Here is a 17113-nt window from a genome sequence, read left to right on the forward strand (position 1 = left end):
TTTCTTTCTTTCTTTCTTTCTTTCTTTCTTTCTTTCTTTCTTTCTTTCTTTCTTTCTTTCTTTCTTTTCTTTCTTTCTTTCTTTCTTTCTTTCTTTCCTTCCTTCCTTCCTTCCTTCCTTCCTTCCTTCCTTCCTTCCTTCCTTCCTTCCTTCCTTCTTTCTTTCCTTCTTTCTTTCCTTCTTTCTTTCCTTCTTTCCTTCTTTCCTTCTTTCCTTCTTTCCTTCTTTCCTTCTTTCTTTCTTCCAATGACATTGTCTTTTCTCTTCTTTGTATAACCCTGAGTTGCCTTCAACTTCTATGCATGTGTCCAAAGGATAGAACTAGTTTCAGTCTGTCTCCTAGAACCATCCTGCACCCCTTTCTACCAGAAATACAGTTTGTCTCAGTTGATGAAATACTGTTGAGTGACCTGTTTATATGGAAATTAAAATAAAATAAAAAATAAAATAAAGTAATAAAATAATCAATCAGAATGATGAGAATATAGCAGACCAAACAAAAAAAACAAACCAAAAAAACTCGTAGTCCAAAACATTTCTGTTTGTGTGATCAGTAGCATGCTAATCGCCCTGGCAGTTGCTGGCTAGATACCATGTTTTTTTTTTTTTTTTTTTTTTTTTTTTTTTCCTGTTTTAATTACCATATCGTAAGGCCAATGGCAACAGAGAGTTATGTAGCAGGGATGAATCAGAGCAAGTTCATGGTCTGGCGGCTAATGATTAGGGCAGAAGACAAGAAGTCAGTCTTTTTCAGTTATATCCACACATCTTTGAGAAGATGTGTGACATCTTTGTGTGACTTGAAAAAATCACTGCGTATATAGGAAAAAAAAAAAAAAAAAAAAAAAAAGCAAGCTGATCGTTAAGGTCCCTTCCAACACAAGCCATTCTATGATTCTATGGTTCTATGGTTCTATGATTCTATGAAAACAGCTGCTTTTTATTTCCAGGTTCCTATCCTGAGACACTTTCATTGTGATTTTCAGAGTTTCTCTATTTCCCACTGAACTGGTGTCATTACTAGCCTCTCAGCACTTCTAATCCAGCATGAAATGAGACATTGTAATATTCAGCTGCCAAATTTGCTAGGCTGTTACATGGCTCAGTTAATACTGAAGTTGTTCTGGTGCTTTCAAAAATATCTATAAATTAAGGGCTGCTATCTCTTATTTACAAATAGTTCCATTTACATCAATAAGAATGCTGATATAAAAAAATCAGTGTGGAATGCATAATTTAACTATTAAGTTTTGAAGTGAGTAACATAGTTTGCTTTGCAAGAATTGATGACCTCACTAACACCTAATAAGTATCATGAAAGTTAGGAAAATATCCCCAAGGATTGTACTAGAAATACAGAATCAGGAACTCTGAACTTTGAAAATGGCATATATAAAAACTGAATTTTCAAATAACTGTTTTTAAAGATTATTTGTGAGTGTGTCACAAATGTAATAACTAGTATACCAAAAATACAAATCCTGATTATACTGAAAGTAGAATACAAGATGTGGCAGGAATTTAACATGTTTCTAGTAAACACTTTCCCCCCAGTTGTGATTGCATATTGAAGCTTCGGAGGGTAATGAACAGCCTTAAAACATGCCTGGTCAGTGATGAAATACTCAACATGAGGAAGCAAAAATCTTCCTGAAGCCTTAGATCTGTTTTCCATATTCTCACAAAAGAGTTGGTTTTTAGAGATCTGTTTTAGATTTCAGTCTTACTAGGAGTATCTCATAAGAAAACAGTTTGGAAAACTTTCATATATTTAAAAAATATTCAGAAGAGATACTGTTTTCTTAGTAAAATCAATTGCATGTTTCTATTAACTCTGATGAAGCAAAATTAGTTTCCATTGAGTGATTTTAAATCAATTTTTATTTGGTAAAGGTAATGTTGGAAATCCTCAGCAATCAGTTTATATTCAGCTAGCTGCAGAATTATGGTCTGGAGGAATTCATGCTTTGGACAGATGTGTAGTTCAAGCCTGGATAACTAAGGCTAGGTACCTACATGTATGTGAGCATCATAATTTCACTTGCAAATGTACCAAACACCTACAACTACAAAAGCCTCATTAGCTGGATATGTTCAAGTGAGTTGAATGGTATATTAAAAAACACTAAGAATTTTCCTTGGTCAAAATCCAGTCTTCAGTCTGTCAGGATCTCATAAGGAAAACAAAGCATAAAAAGCCCACCTTCCTGCTCTCATGCCAAGTGTTCTTATCAATTTACTGCAGTTTCAGCTTACCTCAGCTGCTGGCATCTGCTGATATTATCAAAAACCAAGCCCCAACATTGCAGAAGAGCAGGAAGGTTCTGTATATGATGAGTGAGAGCTCTCCTTCCATCAGTGGAATATGTTGCATTAGGGAATTTTCCAAGCAGGATCATGGAGGGACATTGCATGGACATCTATAGCTGGAAGGGTTTGGGCTGAAAGGGGAATACAGGGGATTGCCGTTGGTACTGCACATTGCATTCACTCTGTCATGTTCTCCCCACCATGAGGTTCAGGGATTGTCCTAGGCAGCTCAAGGGCATCAAAATGTGTAGGGATCAGTCCTGTTTCCCCCTTGCCACCTTGAAGCTGACAAAGAGAGGGAGACAAGCAGAGCGAGTGAAAGCAACTGCAGAAGGAGACAGGGCAGAAATGAGTCACATTTATGGTTTCAGCTGGGTTTGCTCCAGTTTGTGCTGAAGTGGTCTTTGCTCTGCCTTCCCGCTTTCTCAGTCTTTTCTCCTCACTGCCACTCGATTTTTTGCTAGTCTTGCATAGTATTTATTTATTTATTTTTTATCTTCTGCATAGTTCATTCAAATTGAAGAATAATCCTTGGCACAGCCATGACAATCACATTGGTCACACTATGCACTTAACTTGTGCTTTGTATCCATTTCCCTCAGCTTGTGTCACTCCTGCATTAGTTGCAAGCATTTTGTGATGAGGTCTGCTTTGCCCTAGTGCAGTACCCAAGATAGCAGAGTCTGGGGTTGCATCTAGCACTGCATAACATTCACAGTTAGCAAATACTATTGAGGCAGTTGAAATACCCTTTTTGCTGCAGTGCCATGGAGTCCACAATAGGAAATCAGCACATCATGGCATATATTTTGGCCTGTATCTCCTCTGTGGCATACTTCTTCCATGGTAATGACAGGTCTTGGTGACATGAGGTAGAGTTTTGGACTGTAGGTGATTGGAAGCTCTATGTTTTTGCATCTTTTATCAACAGAAGGAACAAGGAAACCACGTTTTTTCCCTGCAAAAACAGTGTATCCCTACCCAAAGATTTGAAAGCCAGTCAGATTCATGATTTGGGAAAATGTGATCCAGTTGTTCTGTTGTTTCTACAAATGTTTCTTTCTTGCATAATCATCATGGACAGCAAGACTAAAACAGTTTGTTCCTTACTTATTTTTATTCTTTCTTTCTGCTTTTATATCCTTGACAACCCAAATACGGAAACAAGATTTAAAAATGGCACAGTGACATTTATCACTGACTTTTATCATATGTGTCTCAACAAGTGATATGTATTGTACCTGTGGGAGTTTAGTGTATGGGCTTTCTTGGTTTACTGAATACCAGGAACTTTGAAGATTGCTCAGGTCAGCCAGGAAATAAATCAACAAGATCCTCTGGTTTTCCCTTCTTATAGAACAACATGTATCATTTTGCTTTATTTAGTCCATACTTTCTTTTTTATTAGATTGCAGCGAAACATAAATGGTGTCTGTTTACATTCCTTACTGATTCAGCTTGAAATTATGACCAAGTATGGCTTGAGTAGTCTATAAAAAGATATGGTAGTTTCTGGCTGTCAGACATACAAAGGTGTTCCTGGAAGCTCAAAACCCAGAGTGCAAATCAGTTAGCCTTCTGGATGATTTTGAAACCTCAAATCCTTTGAAATAGTTGGCAACCTGCCTGTTGCATATTTACAGTTACACAACTCTTCCTCTCTGAGACTTTTAAAAGTTCCTCCTTCCTTTTTTCTTTAAGTCCCTTGGCAGCATCAAAACAGCTTCTCTCTCTCTCTATCCCCCCTCTCTCCAGCCCTTCCCCCTTCAGCTCTCACTCTCCTTGGTATGGCACATTGTTCTGTGGAAATGGGTTGTTTTGAGTTCACACTTTGTTTTCCTGATGTTTTTCTGGGAAGCTGGACATGGCACAAAAGATATGGAAGCAGCTTGTAGGAAATGGGTTTGTTTGGGGAAACAATAAAAGAGAAACAGCCTGCATACCTCTCCTGTATGTACATTTGAAGGCATAGCATACAGTATATAAAGATATTCTGGGGGCCATTTTTCAGTACAGTCCAAAGAAAAGTAAATCCAAATCTTTTATTTTAACATATCTTAAGCCTTCATCCAATCAGCTTAATTTCTTATAGTATAACCTGTCAGTCACCTGATCTTATTAGCAAGATATGGGGAAAAGCGTCTTGATTTTTTTTTTCTGGTGTAGTAAATGCAAATTTCAGTGTTCTGGTCTTGAGATTGTCTTCACTTCAGTTGACTTCCTTAGTTCTGTTCTTATCACTGGCAGCAGGAAGATTTTTTGGTTCTCCTGGAGCTGATGTTGGTGTCACAGAAAACTGAGATGTGAGTCAATATTAGAATCACAGGGAATGTCTTTAGCAAGAATGATGATGATGGTAATCACTAGCTTAGAAAAGCTACTGCTACAAGGAATTTTTTTTGTTGCCAACTCAAAAATATTGCTACACACAGTTTCCTTTTCATCTTCACATGTACAATTAAACATAACGGGATTCAGCAAAAAACATGGTCACAGAGCCATGACTGATGCAGTGAAGGTAGAGGTTGACTGTATGTGGTAAATCTCCTAAAAAAATGTAAATGAATAAAAAAAAATGTTTAAAATTTATAATTTTGAATTGGTGTTATTTTTTAGAATGACATTGCTTAACATCTGTAATGAGTTCAATTAAAAAGTAAAACCAAAGGTGCCATTGGGATTAATTTTAATTAATTAATTTCTTTATTTAGTGACACAGCATTTTTTTTTCCTGGTGTGTATGGGAGGATTTCTTATTTTTGCTTGTTTGATTGTCTGTTTGTTTGTTTAGTCTGGCAACAAGCAAAGAATATTCATCTCAACTTTGTCATCAATGACAAACAACGTTTTTCTTCTGATCCATTCCAACTAGAGTATATCAAAAAACATGCCAGTCTATTTGATTGATCTCATAGTTAATTCTCAAGCTAAAATGATGATTTCCTTACTTTACACTGGTCCAAGAGAGCAGGTTGAACAGGCTTAAAGCCAAGCACATGCTTAACTTTGTTATTATTTAACTAAGTACTTTTCTGTCTTAATCTTTACAAATGTAGAAATGTCTTAATGCTATGACATCCAAACCTATATTAATTTCATTAGTCATGTTATGTAGCAAATGACTAAAATAGCATGTGCTGAATTATGAATCAAGATATTCATGATAAACAATTATAGGAAAGTATGTTAGGCTATACACTATAAAGGTTATCGTGACAGGAAGTCATATTTTATATACATAGTCAGCATACTTGGAAAGTTAATTCTGAATTGAGAAAGATTACTCATCTAAGCAATATTCCATATGCTTGTAAAATGGGGAATACCATGGTATACATGTATATATTCATTGCATGCATGAATCCAGAATAAAAGGTGGCTGTGGAAAAGGAAGGGAAACTAATGTAAACAGAGGACTTCTCTGTTACAATGTTGTGCAAAAATGGAGACAGCTCTCGATGTAGTGATTTTTATTTATTTTATGTTATTTTTTTAAAGCAATAGCAATTTGCATTTTAATTCCAATTATCTAATGGAGAAAATTCAGTCAAAAATATGAAGATAAATACATTTGGAAGTAAATAAAAACATTCTTATAAATAAAGATTGCTTAAGCAGTGTTTGCTTGCAAAAGTTATAAAGCAGGGAGATTAATAAATGTTGAATGTGATAAATGTTGTTTAAATAGGAATGTGGGAACTTAAAATATGTATGAAGGGGAACACATGTGAGCATCAAAAACCTTTGCATCCTGATGTAGCAGGTTCCCTGAGGGGGAAGCTGAGCTGCAGGAAGGCGGCCCTACAGATACTGATGAATGGTTCCTCTTTCCCCTCTCCAGGCTGATCCCACTTTATTTCTCCCCCTTTTTTTTTTTTTTTAACCTTACTGTTTAATTCTTTCATCAATACCTTGGTTGTAAAGGTTTCTTCATTCCTTCATATAAATCTCTCATCAATTTGCTGTTGAGTTAGTCTAAGACTTATAGTACACATTGGAGAAAACTATTTTAAAGACTGAATTATTTTTACTTTAAAATTTTTGTTCTGAGATTAATGATGGGATTGTTAAAAAATTTCCTTACATATACTTGTGTGTACATATATAATGGACATATGTAATTATATACACAAATATATATATGGTGCATCAACCCACCACAGTTAACAAATATGAAACTTAGTATAAAGGCAATATATAATCTTGTAATTTAGGTTAAGCAATAGGAAAAATAGCTGAAAATGTTACCATCATGTGGAAATCTTTTGAATAACGCAGAAAAGATTGTGTGGCATTATTATGCTAAGAATTTTTTCAGTAAAGTTGTCAAAAACAAAGTACTGGGCCAATTATGTATTCAAGCAAAACCTTTAGTTCTATACAGATGACTGAATCTGATAAACACAGTAGTTCTTAAAGACTTTGCATTCAAACTGCAGGGGCTACCTGTGAAGCCAAAGATGCTAATGGGAAACACAGAAAGGATAGGACAGGACAGCATGTCTGGAATGGGATCTTATTTTGGGCAGCTGTTCTGGCCCCAGGACTCTTCCTCTATATCATTCCGGTCAATTAGCAAAAGTTCATAGCAGGTGTGGCATGAAACCTCAGTTCACTTCCAATTGGGCTGTGGGCCATTTTACAAATCTGCCACCTGTTTTGCCAAACAAATAATTGCTGAAAGAAAACCAAAACAGATGTTTATGATTATTTTTTTTATAACAAAGTAGAAGGTTGCCTGCTCATTCAGATTGAGAAGGTCTCAAACCAGAAAAGCAGGGTAGAAGCAACAGGCTAGCCCTGTACCAAGGCAGAAATTGAGTTTTATATCCAAGTTTTCCAAAATTTATTGCCATTTTGGAACCCTAGAAGTTAACAAACAAGATTAAAAGAGGAAAAAACCTCAGGTTTTCAGAATTCATAATTGACAATACTATCAAGATGAAAAGAAAGAAAAGTCTATTGTATTGACTGAAAAAATAGTCATTCAAACTTCAGTGTAACAGCTCTGTGCCTGGCTGGAAGTGCTAAAATAAGCATACAAAGCTACAGTTTCTTTAAAAATGTGTATACAATATACAATCTGCAGGATACAATTGTATTGTTTTTAGCACTGATGAATTAAGGTTGACATAATCATTGAGGAATACATATTCTGAGCCCAGCTGATCATTGTGCTGCTTGAGCGCTGCTGTGCTTTAAGGTCTGTGGGCTGTGCTGGAGCAGGTTCTTCAGTAGACCCGACCTCTCCAAGTAACCATGATGGTGCCTAGAGAGTGTACAGGCCACTGGTGAAAGAACACTTGTCTTTTTCTCTGAAATATGTCAAATCTGAAGTGTCAACCCATTTGGGCTGAAAGTTACATTTGGACTCTGACCACTATTCAGCACTTGCATGGACAATGTGTTTGTCCTCATTGCATCAGAGCCATAGATGTCCAACCGCCTAAGAGATCTCACAATGTTAACATGAGCCCAAACACATGCAGGCTGCAGCCCCAGGTGCCTGAATAGCAAAGCTACCAGTGTAGTAAATAAGTAGTAAGTAGTTTAAGTAGTTTAACGGATCCTATTCAGGCAGAAAGAAAAAAGCAATGGGGCTCATAGCTGTATGGCATCAGATTGCTTTATTACCTAGGCTTTTTATACAGTTTTTTGAATTTTGAGGTCAGCTTTCCTTCTAAATGAAAGTGCCTGGTGCGGTTCTTTGTTGTTAGCACTGCTGTTGCATGGGCTTCAAGACATGCCGCTTCAGGACTTACCCTTCAGAGGCATTGTTTTGAAGTCACTCGGGCATTGCATGTGTACTGAACCAGTTGCAGGATGAAGGCTTTCATCGTAGCATTTGAATAAGCCAACTGCACTGTTTTGATGGTATCTAGGGCATGTGACATATGTGAAATAGTTCCCTATTTCCATTTATTTACTATTTTAGAGGGGTTAAACTATGCATTTGCTCTTTACTATGAGATGAAGATGGCAGGTGGAATAATTGATTGTGAAATGGCAATCCTTTCAATCTGACATATACTTTCTGATCACTGAAGGTTAATGGTTCATCAACTCTACTTGGTGTGATAATCCTTCTGTGTGGGGTGCAGGGTAGTCCCAAATATGGCACTGAACTTGGCACGAAGGAGATATGTTTTCCAAAGACCCCTTTTTGTCATTTTTACCAAAATTTCCCCATCTGCAACAGTGAAGCAGTAATTTTTCCTTATTTTATGAAGAACTTGAGGACCTGGAGGTGAATGCTTGGTGCTACAAATATTGCCCTATGATGAAAGGAAGTGACAAAAATAGCCTGGGTAAAAATAGGGTTGACTGACCTCTCAGAAATGACAGGCTATATATTAAATATGATGATAAAGCACTGCACTCTGCATTTGAATTTATAATGTCTCAGAATTTGTTCATTACGAGACAGAAAGGTAAATCTTTGGGCTTAGCCATGAGGGCTCCATTCACATTATTAGTTCTAGTGAAGTCAGGAGAGTGATTTACACAAAGAGGGCTTCAGGGTTGCTCCTTACACATCTGTGATTGTTTCCCAGAAATAAATCTAGTCTGTAGTTTCATAACATCATTTTGATAGATGCTTGATTATTCTTTTTTTTTCAAGTGGGACCACAGCAGTGGTTTTCCTTTGCTTCCAAACATCCTTTGTATTTGTCTCAGCAAGAGGTGAAGATACCAGATTAGTGGTAGCACCCTGTCTGTGTTTGGATTACCCCAGACTATCCAAGTGTTCATTGCAAATAGGTGGAGGATGTTAGCTGAGCTAGCAATAAGATTCTCATGGGTGGAGGTGAGGACAACATCTGTCTTTCCTATCTTGTACTTGCCAAGGCTTTTTGTTGTTCCTGAACTCTCTCATGAATATAATATGTGGATTTTTGTGTGATCTAATGAATCCAAGACTTAGAGATTTAGAAGGAAAACATTTTCCAGATGTGTGCTGCAATTCCTGACTCAGGTGACTGCATTTTAAGTAGTAACCTTTTCCAGTATGTTCCACACACCATATTGAATGTCTCTGAAAACCTCTTCTTTTGCAAATGTTCAGAATAGAGATGTAAGAGCATCATGATTAATAAGCTATAGCAAGGCTAAAACATCAACCACAACTACTTGTCTTTTGTTTCACGGATTATTGCTTGGTGCAGTGAATCCAAGGCTCAAAGACTTGGCCTTAAAGCAGAGCTGCAAATTTAGGCTAGGAGCCCTTTAGTGGTTCAGCCACATTGCTTTATTGTGCAGCAATGCCTGCTTCAGTCGTGAGCAGAGTGGAGTTTCAGGCTGGAAGACTGCCCATTGCTCTGTGAGGTTCTTGTGTCCGGCCTCTCATGTGCTGTCTTTTCCAGCATGGAAATGACATTCCTGGCCTGTTTGAAATTAGCCTTTCACTCCAGATAAACTGCATCAAAAGAGCATCTGAAAGTGTAGTTTGGGGAAGAGTAGAAAAGTAGCAAACGAGAGTGAGTCTGGAGTGGATATACCAAGGTGTATACTGCGTACTTTCTTGGACACTTCCATCTGTTCCTTCTTTCAGTTGCAATTGTTTTACAGTTAAATTGTATGCAATTTCAATAACAAATGCTATCAAGTTGCAAGGGATACAGTGTACAACCAAGCATGGAAACACTTAATAGAGCTAACTGCATGGTCTTAATCAGAACAGTCTTACCTCAGAAAAGACAGTTCCTCTCCAAATGTAATGTTTATCAGGAACTTGATGGAAAATTTCTGGGAAAGTGGTGAAACTAATAATTTCAATAACACTGATAAATTCTTTCTGATAAATAATTTTATAAACTTCCATTCCAATAAGTTCATTCAAGTGTACAATTATTATATGAATATAATCCATCAAAAGTGTTTAAAATAGAATGTTTTAACACCTGCAAAACACACATCCCCGCTTTAGAATCCACCCTTCTAATAAATGTTTAGTGAAAGTTTTCACATATTAGCTTTTTTTATCTAATTTAAAATGAAAATAAGTCCCAGCATGTCAAAATTCCTCATTGAATGGAGAATTGATTTTTCTGGCCAACTGTAGACATCCAAGAAGCACTAGGAAACAGCCTGTGTCTGAATGAATTGTAGCTGTGTTTACACATGCATTATTATGAAATCAGATTAAGAAAGAAATGAAAGTTGTTTACATTAATTAGGAGAAATATCATAAAATCGGTATAAAAAAAAAAAAAAGAGAGAGATTATATACATGCACAGCCATATGCCAAAGCTAATTAAAAGTTTTTATGGCAGTGTCTGCATGTGTCTCACAGTTAGGGGTAACAGTTTCATTTTGAAACATGGGAGTGATGACTGTACAAGCAAGAAATGCTTTTTGCTGTCTGAAGCATCTCTCAATGTACAAAATGGGTTGTTGCTATATTTGTGACTCCTTATGCATCCTTCTCTTCACATGTACTTCTGGCCCATGGTCCTACTGTTCCACTGTTTTGTAGCCAATGTTCTTGATCGTACTGGTGTGTTATTGTCTGCTATAATTTTAACATTGCTGAGTAGTAAATTCTTGATTTTCCACATTCTTGAGGCATTTTTTGACCACCAAGACACTTCATACATTTTTCGATAGAGAATGAGGGTAAAAAAAAAAAATCTACTAAACCTTTTCTGTTACAGGGAATAAGCAATAAGCAATGGAAACATTCAAAGATATTAAAAAAAAAAAAAAAGAGTTGAATATTCTTAGATGTACATACATACACAAGTGTGTATAGATATACACATACTATACACACACATACAGTGAGTGTACTACCTGAACTTGTGATTGAAATTTATTGCCATAGAAATAAATTAAAATGCTAATATCTAAAGTAGAGGTTGGCTTGATGACATGCAGGGAGAGCACACAAATGTATTTCATGTACAAGCAAGCACGTTTCCTAATTAGAATTAACTTAAGAAAAAGCATCACCATGTTAGGCCTAAACATTCTTTTTAAAATCCTACTGAAGTATTTTTTCCACAACAACCCTCATAACAAACAAATTATGCTAGAAAACTGCACACCTCATTATCTCCTTTAATCATTCCTTAATGTTGATCAAACTCAAGAAAAAAAAAGTCTTTGTCCTTAGTTCCTGACATTGCATATAAAGGACAATCAAGCTTGCATATACTTCTCATGATGGGAACTACTTCAATCACATTTCCTGTAACTTCATGTTTCTGGGCCAAGTAATCTTGTATTTGATTAAGTAAACACCTTTGTCCTAATGACTTCATGCCTACTTTAAAGGCGTTGCTCTACCTATTGTTCTACAAATTTGTCAGTCTGTTAGTCTATTTTTTTAAACTTATCAGTGAAGTATAAGTCAAAACTAAATAGAGAAAGACATTTTGTTCTTTTATCATTTGTACAGAAAGTTCAGCTGAGAAGGTTTTTCATGATACAGGGGATAAAAAATAGAAAAATCTTAATGAAGAAACTTATTTTCATGTTTTGCTTGTGACACTGTGAAAACAAGTTTGTGGAGAAAGAAGGAAAATCTGCGTCCAGTATTGACCTCATATAATATTAGTGGTTCTACTTCACAGACTTGCATGAAAACCCTTCCCACCTGTCACTGTAAGCATTCCGTGTGGGTTTCTTCATATTACAATACCCCAGCTGCTGATTACTAGAAATTAAAGACTTATTTCTGAGGTGTCATGAGAATATGCTATTGTCATGAGAAATCCAGAATGATGACCCATTCAATACTAACATTATTCCCCCAAAGGTGTAGAACTTTGCAAGATGTGCAAGATGGTTGCCTTGTTATGCAACTATTTTGTAATATTTATTAATGTTTACTTTGCTTTATCCCACTTATTGCTTGATGTTGCCAAACTGCTTCAGTAATAGCATTAATATGGATGAGAAAAAAAAGATTAACATGTAAATGAGTAATGAAGAGCATTTACTAGAAATAGAACTGGCATCCATATGTAAAAATCCCTTGCCAAATATTGTCAGTATTAATGTCTTTGTCTATGTTTATAAGTGGCCAGACCATGCAGCTATTTTTCATGATGGTTAATGCACAAATTGATACTACATTTGGTCCAAGAGATAACATTTAGAATTACAGCAGAAAGTACATTTTTAAGTTCCTCTATTTAAGAAAGAAAGACCCATTCTGCCTTCTGTCAGCTATTTGGTACAGCTGTTAGAGCTTTCCTTCTACAGCTTATGTAGGGTTAAGACTTGAAGGCTTTAATCAGTAATGAGAAATCAAGGATGGACAAGATGAAACGATGCATACAAGAAGCAGCTGGAGGACATTTGCTGTTTTTCTGGAATACAAAATTATGTCAGTTATCAGGCATTCTTGTGTAGCTGAGAAATGTTTCAAATTTCTTGATGCTATTTCTATGCTTTCCCACAGTACATGTTTCACAAGAGGTTATATCAGGTTGCACTAGCCTCTCATTGTTCAGCATCACTGTGTCTTGCAAGATCGGTGGATTTAGAAATACCCAGGACAGAAATCCTCAATTTTTAAGATCACTAGGACAAAAATTCAACAGTTATCATTTCTCGACACACAGCTCCATCCCATGTGTTGCAGACTTTTCCTTGTGCGTAATGATATGCTAGGATCACATATATCATCACCTTGTAGTGCTTCCTGGTAAATTGAATTCAATGGGCCTGGCTGCATTTGCAAGAGAGGACATTAGGTATGACTTTCTGTACCCCAGCTGACAGGAGGAGCAGTAAAACAGATGCTAAACATAGTTTCCACGTTTCCCACATGCAACCTCAACCTCACTTAATGTATGAGATGAGAGAAAAGATAGTTAAGGAGGAAGTAAGGCTAATTCTAGTTTAGACTATGTTCTCTAGTTATGCTGACTCCTCAAAATTATGCAAAAGCTTACTTAGCTGATCAGTTCAGCTTGTGTAATGTGCACAAAGGAGGGATGACACATGTCCGAGTGTCCTTCAAGACAGGCCAGCAAAGATCAGTGAGGACTTGGAGTAAATCATCAGAGACCCTCACTATCATAAAGTACACAATAATAAGACTTCCGGACAAGGACAAGCCCAATGGTACCAAAAGTTGGCAGAAACCCAGTTATTCCTACAGAGACTTTACAGAGCTGTCAGCATGCACTAACTGATGGCTAACAGGATGGATTTCAGATTATTAAATCAGAACAAAACTCTAGCTAGCAAATTGCAATTTTATTGTCCGAGAATAACAAGACATTTTTTTCCTGAAATACAAGGTCTAAATCCTTCTCCTGGGTTCATTTATGTCTGCCTTGTTTTTGCTGTAGCCTTTTAGATATTTGCATAACCCTTATTAATTGGGTTCATATTTCTGGTGTTCACTGTCTAGCCTCAGGAAGTTAAAACACGTACTTTCCCTCTTTGTGCAACATAATGTGCATCCATAGTACAGAAAATATTTCTTGTCATTAGTGATACCAACAAAGAGAAACACCATATTTTTTGGTTTGCATTCATGATCATATTAAATATTCTTATATTACTTTATATTAGATTGAGTCAAGTTTAATAGAAACAAGAATAAATTTGTTTTGCTTCTCTTGTGTGTGGGAGGATAAGAAATACATTTATTATGTAGCATTTAATGCCTCTTTTGAAAACATTTTTACAGAGTGAAAGATTTTTGCAGAGTGAAATAATATTCTTCCTGTTGTATTTGCAATCTTGTTCCTGCTTTCCCCTGTATATTTCACACTTACATGTATTTACTGTGGCTACCTTTTCCAAAATTAGCAATTCATTACATATTTTTTGGTTCATTTATTAGCTTTTCATTGGGACAGAAAAGAGGGAACTATGCAGTAATTAGTCTTAGGTGGAGGTAATGTTGTGATCACTTGGCCAGACTATATGTGTGTGTATATACAATATGATATGAGAGTATATATATATCTTTGTGAAAAAACTCACACAGACTGTTGAGAAAGATTTTTTTTCCTTCCAACATAACATTTTCTCTAGCTTGTGTGATGCAATCCCTGCCACTTTAACATTCAAGTGCATTAAGTCCTCCTGCTATTGCTCATCACAGCGTAGCCAGGTGAGCAAACTTTGGGGTGCAAGGGACCAGCAGCCATCTCACCTCCCACCTCTTTGAAATGCAGGAGCTTTCTGCAGGCTTTCCCAGGAATGTCTCATTAGAAATCTTCAGACCACCAGCAGTAGCAGTTTTTAGCTTTACTGGGCAAGTCAAAGGCATCCCCATCAGGGATGCAGGACAAAAAGATGAGGTGTTATTGTGGCACTTATTCTGCCTTACAGATGCCCTTTCACACTATCACCAGAGGCAACAGTCTGGGAGCTGGGCACAGGCTATGGAAGGAATGTGCGGGGCAGGTGTAATAACCAGGGAGTTAAAACTAAAGGTGACAGGTTGGTGGTAACCTCTGTGCTCAAACTACATCTGAATAATAGCAATGAAATTGTGCAGATCTCTCTCTTATCTCTGCCTGTTGGCCTGTGGGAGGAAGACGGAGCTGTTTAGTGCTAGTGATTGAATCACCAGTCTTGTGGCACTTGAAGGGATGCTTGAGATCCTGCTCCTAAAATCAAGAGATCATAGGATAATCTCAGTCTCCACGAGAAATAATAAAAAGAAAGTGATGTTCCAGCCCTTGCAGCTGCAGATAAAACTGAATATTAACAGAGTGCGCTCTGAGGACTCACAAACCAGGCAAATAAAAGGAATAATAAATGTACGCCTCCCTTAAAACAAATAAATGTTACTGCTGATTTTTAGGACACCACGTGGCTGCTGCCACTCATGCAAAGTCCTCTTGCAGCATCTGGGGAGGACCTGAGCATGTCAGTAGAAGGACCCCCATTGCTCTGCCTCTTCTCTCTGTCCTCTCCTCTTTGTCCCCCTCTGCTGATGGATCTGTGCTGTTTTATTGCTCTCATCCCAGCTGAAGTGTGGGCCTGCAGGTGCAGTGCCCTGGTGAGGGTATGGTCATGCACCTGGTTCCTGCAAGCCTCTTCACCCTTAGCCATGGCCAGCTGGTCCCTTCTACCATGACTGGGGGCTGGAGGCCATATGCTGGGGTCTTCAAGTTCTGCAAGCTACAAGGAAGTGTTCCTGTGAGAGGTGGAGAGGCTGTCAGTGGGCATGGCATCCTACAGGAGCTTGGGGCCTGTTGGTTAGTGGCAAAGCCTGGGACAATCTGCCTTTTGCTGCTGCTGAAGGAAAGAGCAGGATCCCTGGTTCGGGGGTGACAATCGGCTGTGTCTTGGCACCCTGTCCAGGAACAAATTGGCCCTGGTCCCAGAGGAAGGAAGAGAAGTTCCCTGTGAGTCAGCAAGGTCTAGATCCCGGTCATCTCCTGGCAGCTGGCACCTGTGACAGAGCTGTCCCTTATGTCCACACCTGGGACACGAGGGGCCTGAGATCCCTTCCCTCCCTGCCTTCTCTCTCCTGCTACCCCAGCATGCTTCCTCAGTGTTTGGCCAAGCATGTGTGCACCTCTGTTCCACTGTTAGCAGGAGATGTCTCACTGGGCATGGTTTGTATTGTCCCTCCCTGATGTGCAACTGGCACTGTGAGTCCTCACCTCTGCCAGCAGCAGAGGCATGCCCAAAAAGCAGTAGACATTTACGCAAGCAACCAGCTATTTTTTTCTTTTCATAAGATGGATGACCACATCTTTTCTTGGGGAATATTACGTCTGCTCTGAAATGCTGTCACATTGACTTCTCTTCTCTTGTTTGCAGGAAGCGTTATCAGTGGTGAGTGAAGACCAGTCCTTGTTCGAGTGTGCCTACGGATCACCCCACCTTGGAAAGACAGAGATGACGGCCTCCTCCTCCAGTGAATATGGGCAGACATCAAAGATGAGTCCGCGTGTTCCCCAGCAAGACTGGTTATCACAGCCCCCAGCCAGAGTCACCATCAAGATGGAGTGTAATCCAAACCAGGTTAATGGGTCAAGGTAATAAGGCCAGCGTTACCACAACTTTTCTTATGATGGGCACAGTTCACTTGACTATACTTACAAAGTGAGCACCATTTTAAGTGCCTCAAGACACCAAGCCACCAGCTGCTGTCCCAGAACCCTACAGGTCTCCTGTGCATTGCGATTCACAACTGCCAAACCCCTTAAGATGGTGGTGCTACAGGCACAGCCTTCTTGAGACCTTGTGCAATACCTTTCTTTGTTTCCTCTGACTGTGGATAATTTGCAGTATAAACTTGCATTGCAACATGGGTGAAAGAGCATATATTAAAGTTAGGAAAATATGTCTGTGGTGTGATTTTGAGCAGTTATATTGACCCATCTAGTGCTGTGGAGTATGTGATTAATACTTAACTGAAGCTCTCAAATACAGTAATCAGGTCTGATGCTTTTGCTTTAAATATAACCAAATAGAGAAACATAGGAAGTAAATTCTTGTAATGTCAAAGGGAGCAAACTATTGATTTTTACTTTTAAATTTGCTATAAGCATTCTGCTGAAGAATATAACAATGGAGTTGGATTTTAGAAGAGCTTACGATAAAGAAACACCACTTGTATGGAGGCAAGCAGGAGAGCAGAAAGGAACAAGGAAATAAATTACTCAGCTCAACAAGCAATAACCATAGCCACAGTATGTCAGTGTTTTCTCAGGACTTTCTTTGTGGATGTATCTGTGAAGGACTATTGCGTAGATTAGGCTGAAAGAGTAATGTTTGTGATGTTTTTTGTGGATATTGACTGGTAGCTCTCCAAAGCACAGGAGCCCTCTGTATGATTTTTCCCATCTGAAATAGCACAATGGTGCCTTTTTT

The 17113-nt window shown here is 38.0% G+C and overlaps 1 protein-coding gene across 5 annotated transcripts in view; it reads left to right on the forward strand.

Annotated features, from left to right (window-relative positions):
• ERG (ETS transcription factor ERG) overlaps nt 1-17113 on the forward strand; it is a 148162-nt gene that overhangs the window by 96648 nt on the left and 34401 nt on the right. For all 5 annotated transcript variants that reach the window (XM_082779292.1, XM_082779295.1, XM_082779291.1 and 2 more), the window contains one exon: nt 16058-16275. In XM_082779292.1, the coding sequence (XP_082635418.1) occupies nt 16058-16275 (218 nt within the window). The remainder of the gene's footprint in view (nt 1-16057; nt 16276-17113) is intronic.

This window comes from Aythya marila (assembly GCF_965140915.1).
Source record: "Aythya marila genome assembly, chromosome: 1".
NCBI classification, from domain to species: domain Eukaryota; kingdom Metazoa; phylum Chordata; class Aves; order Anseriformes; family Anatidae; genus Aythya; species Aythya marila.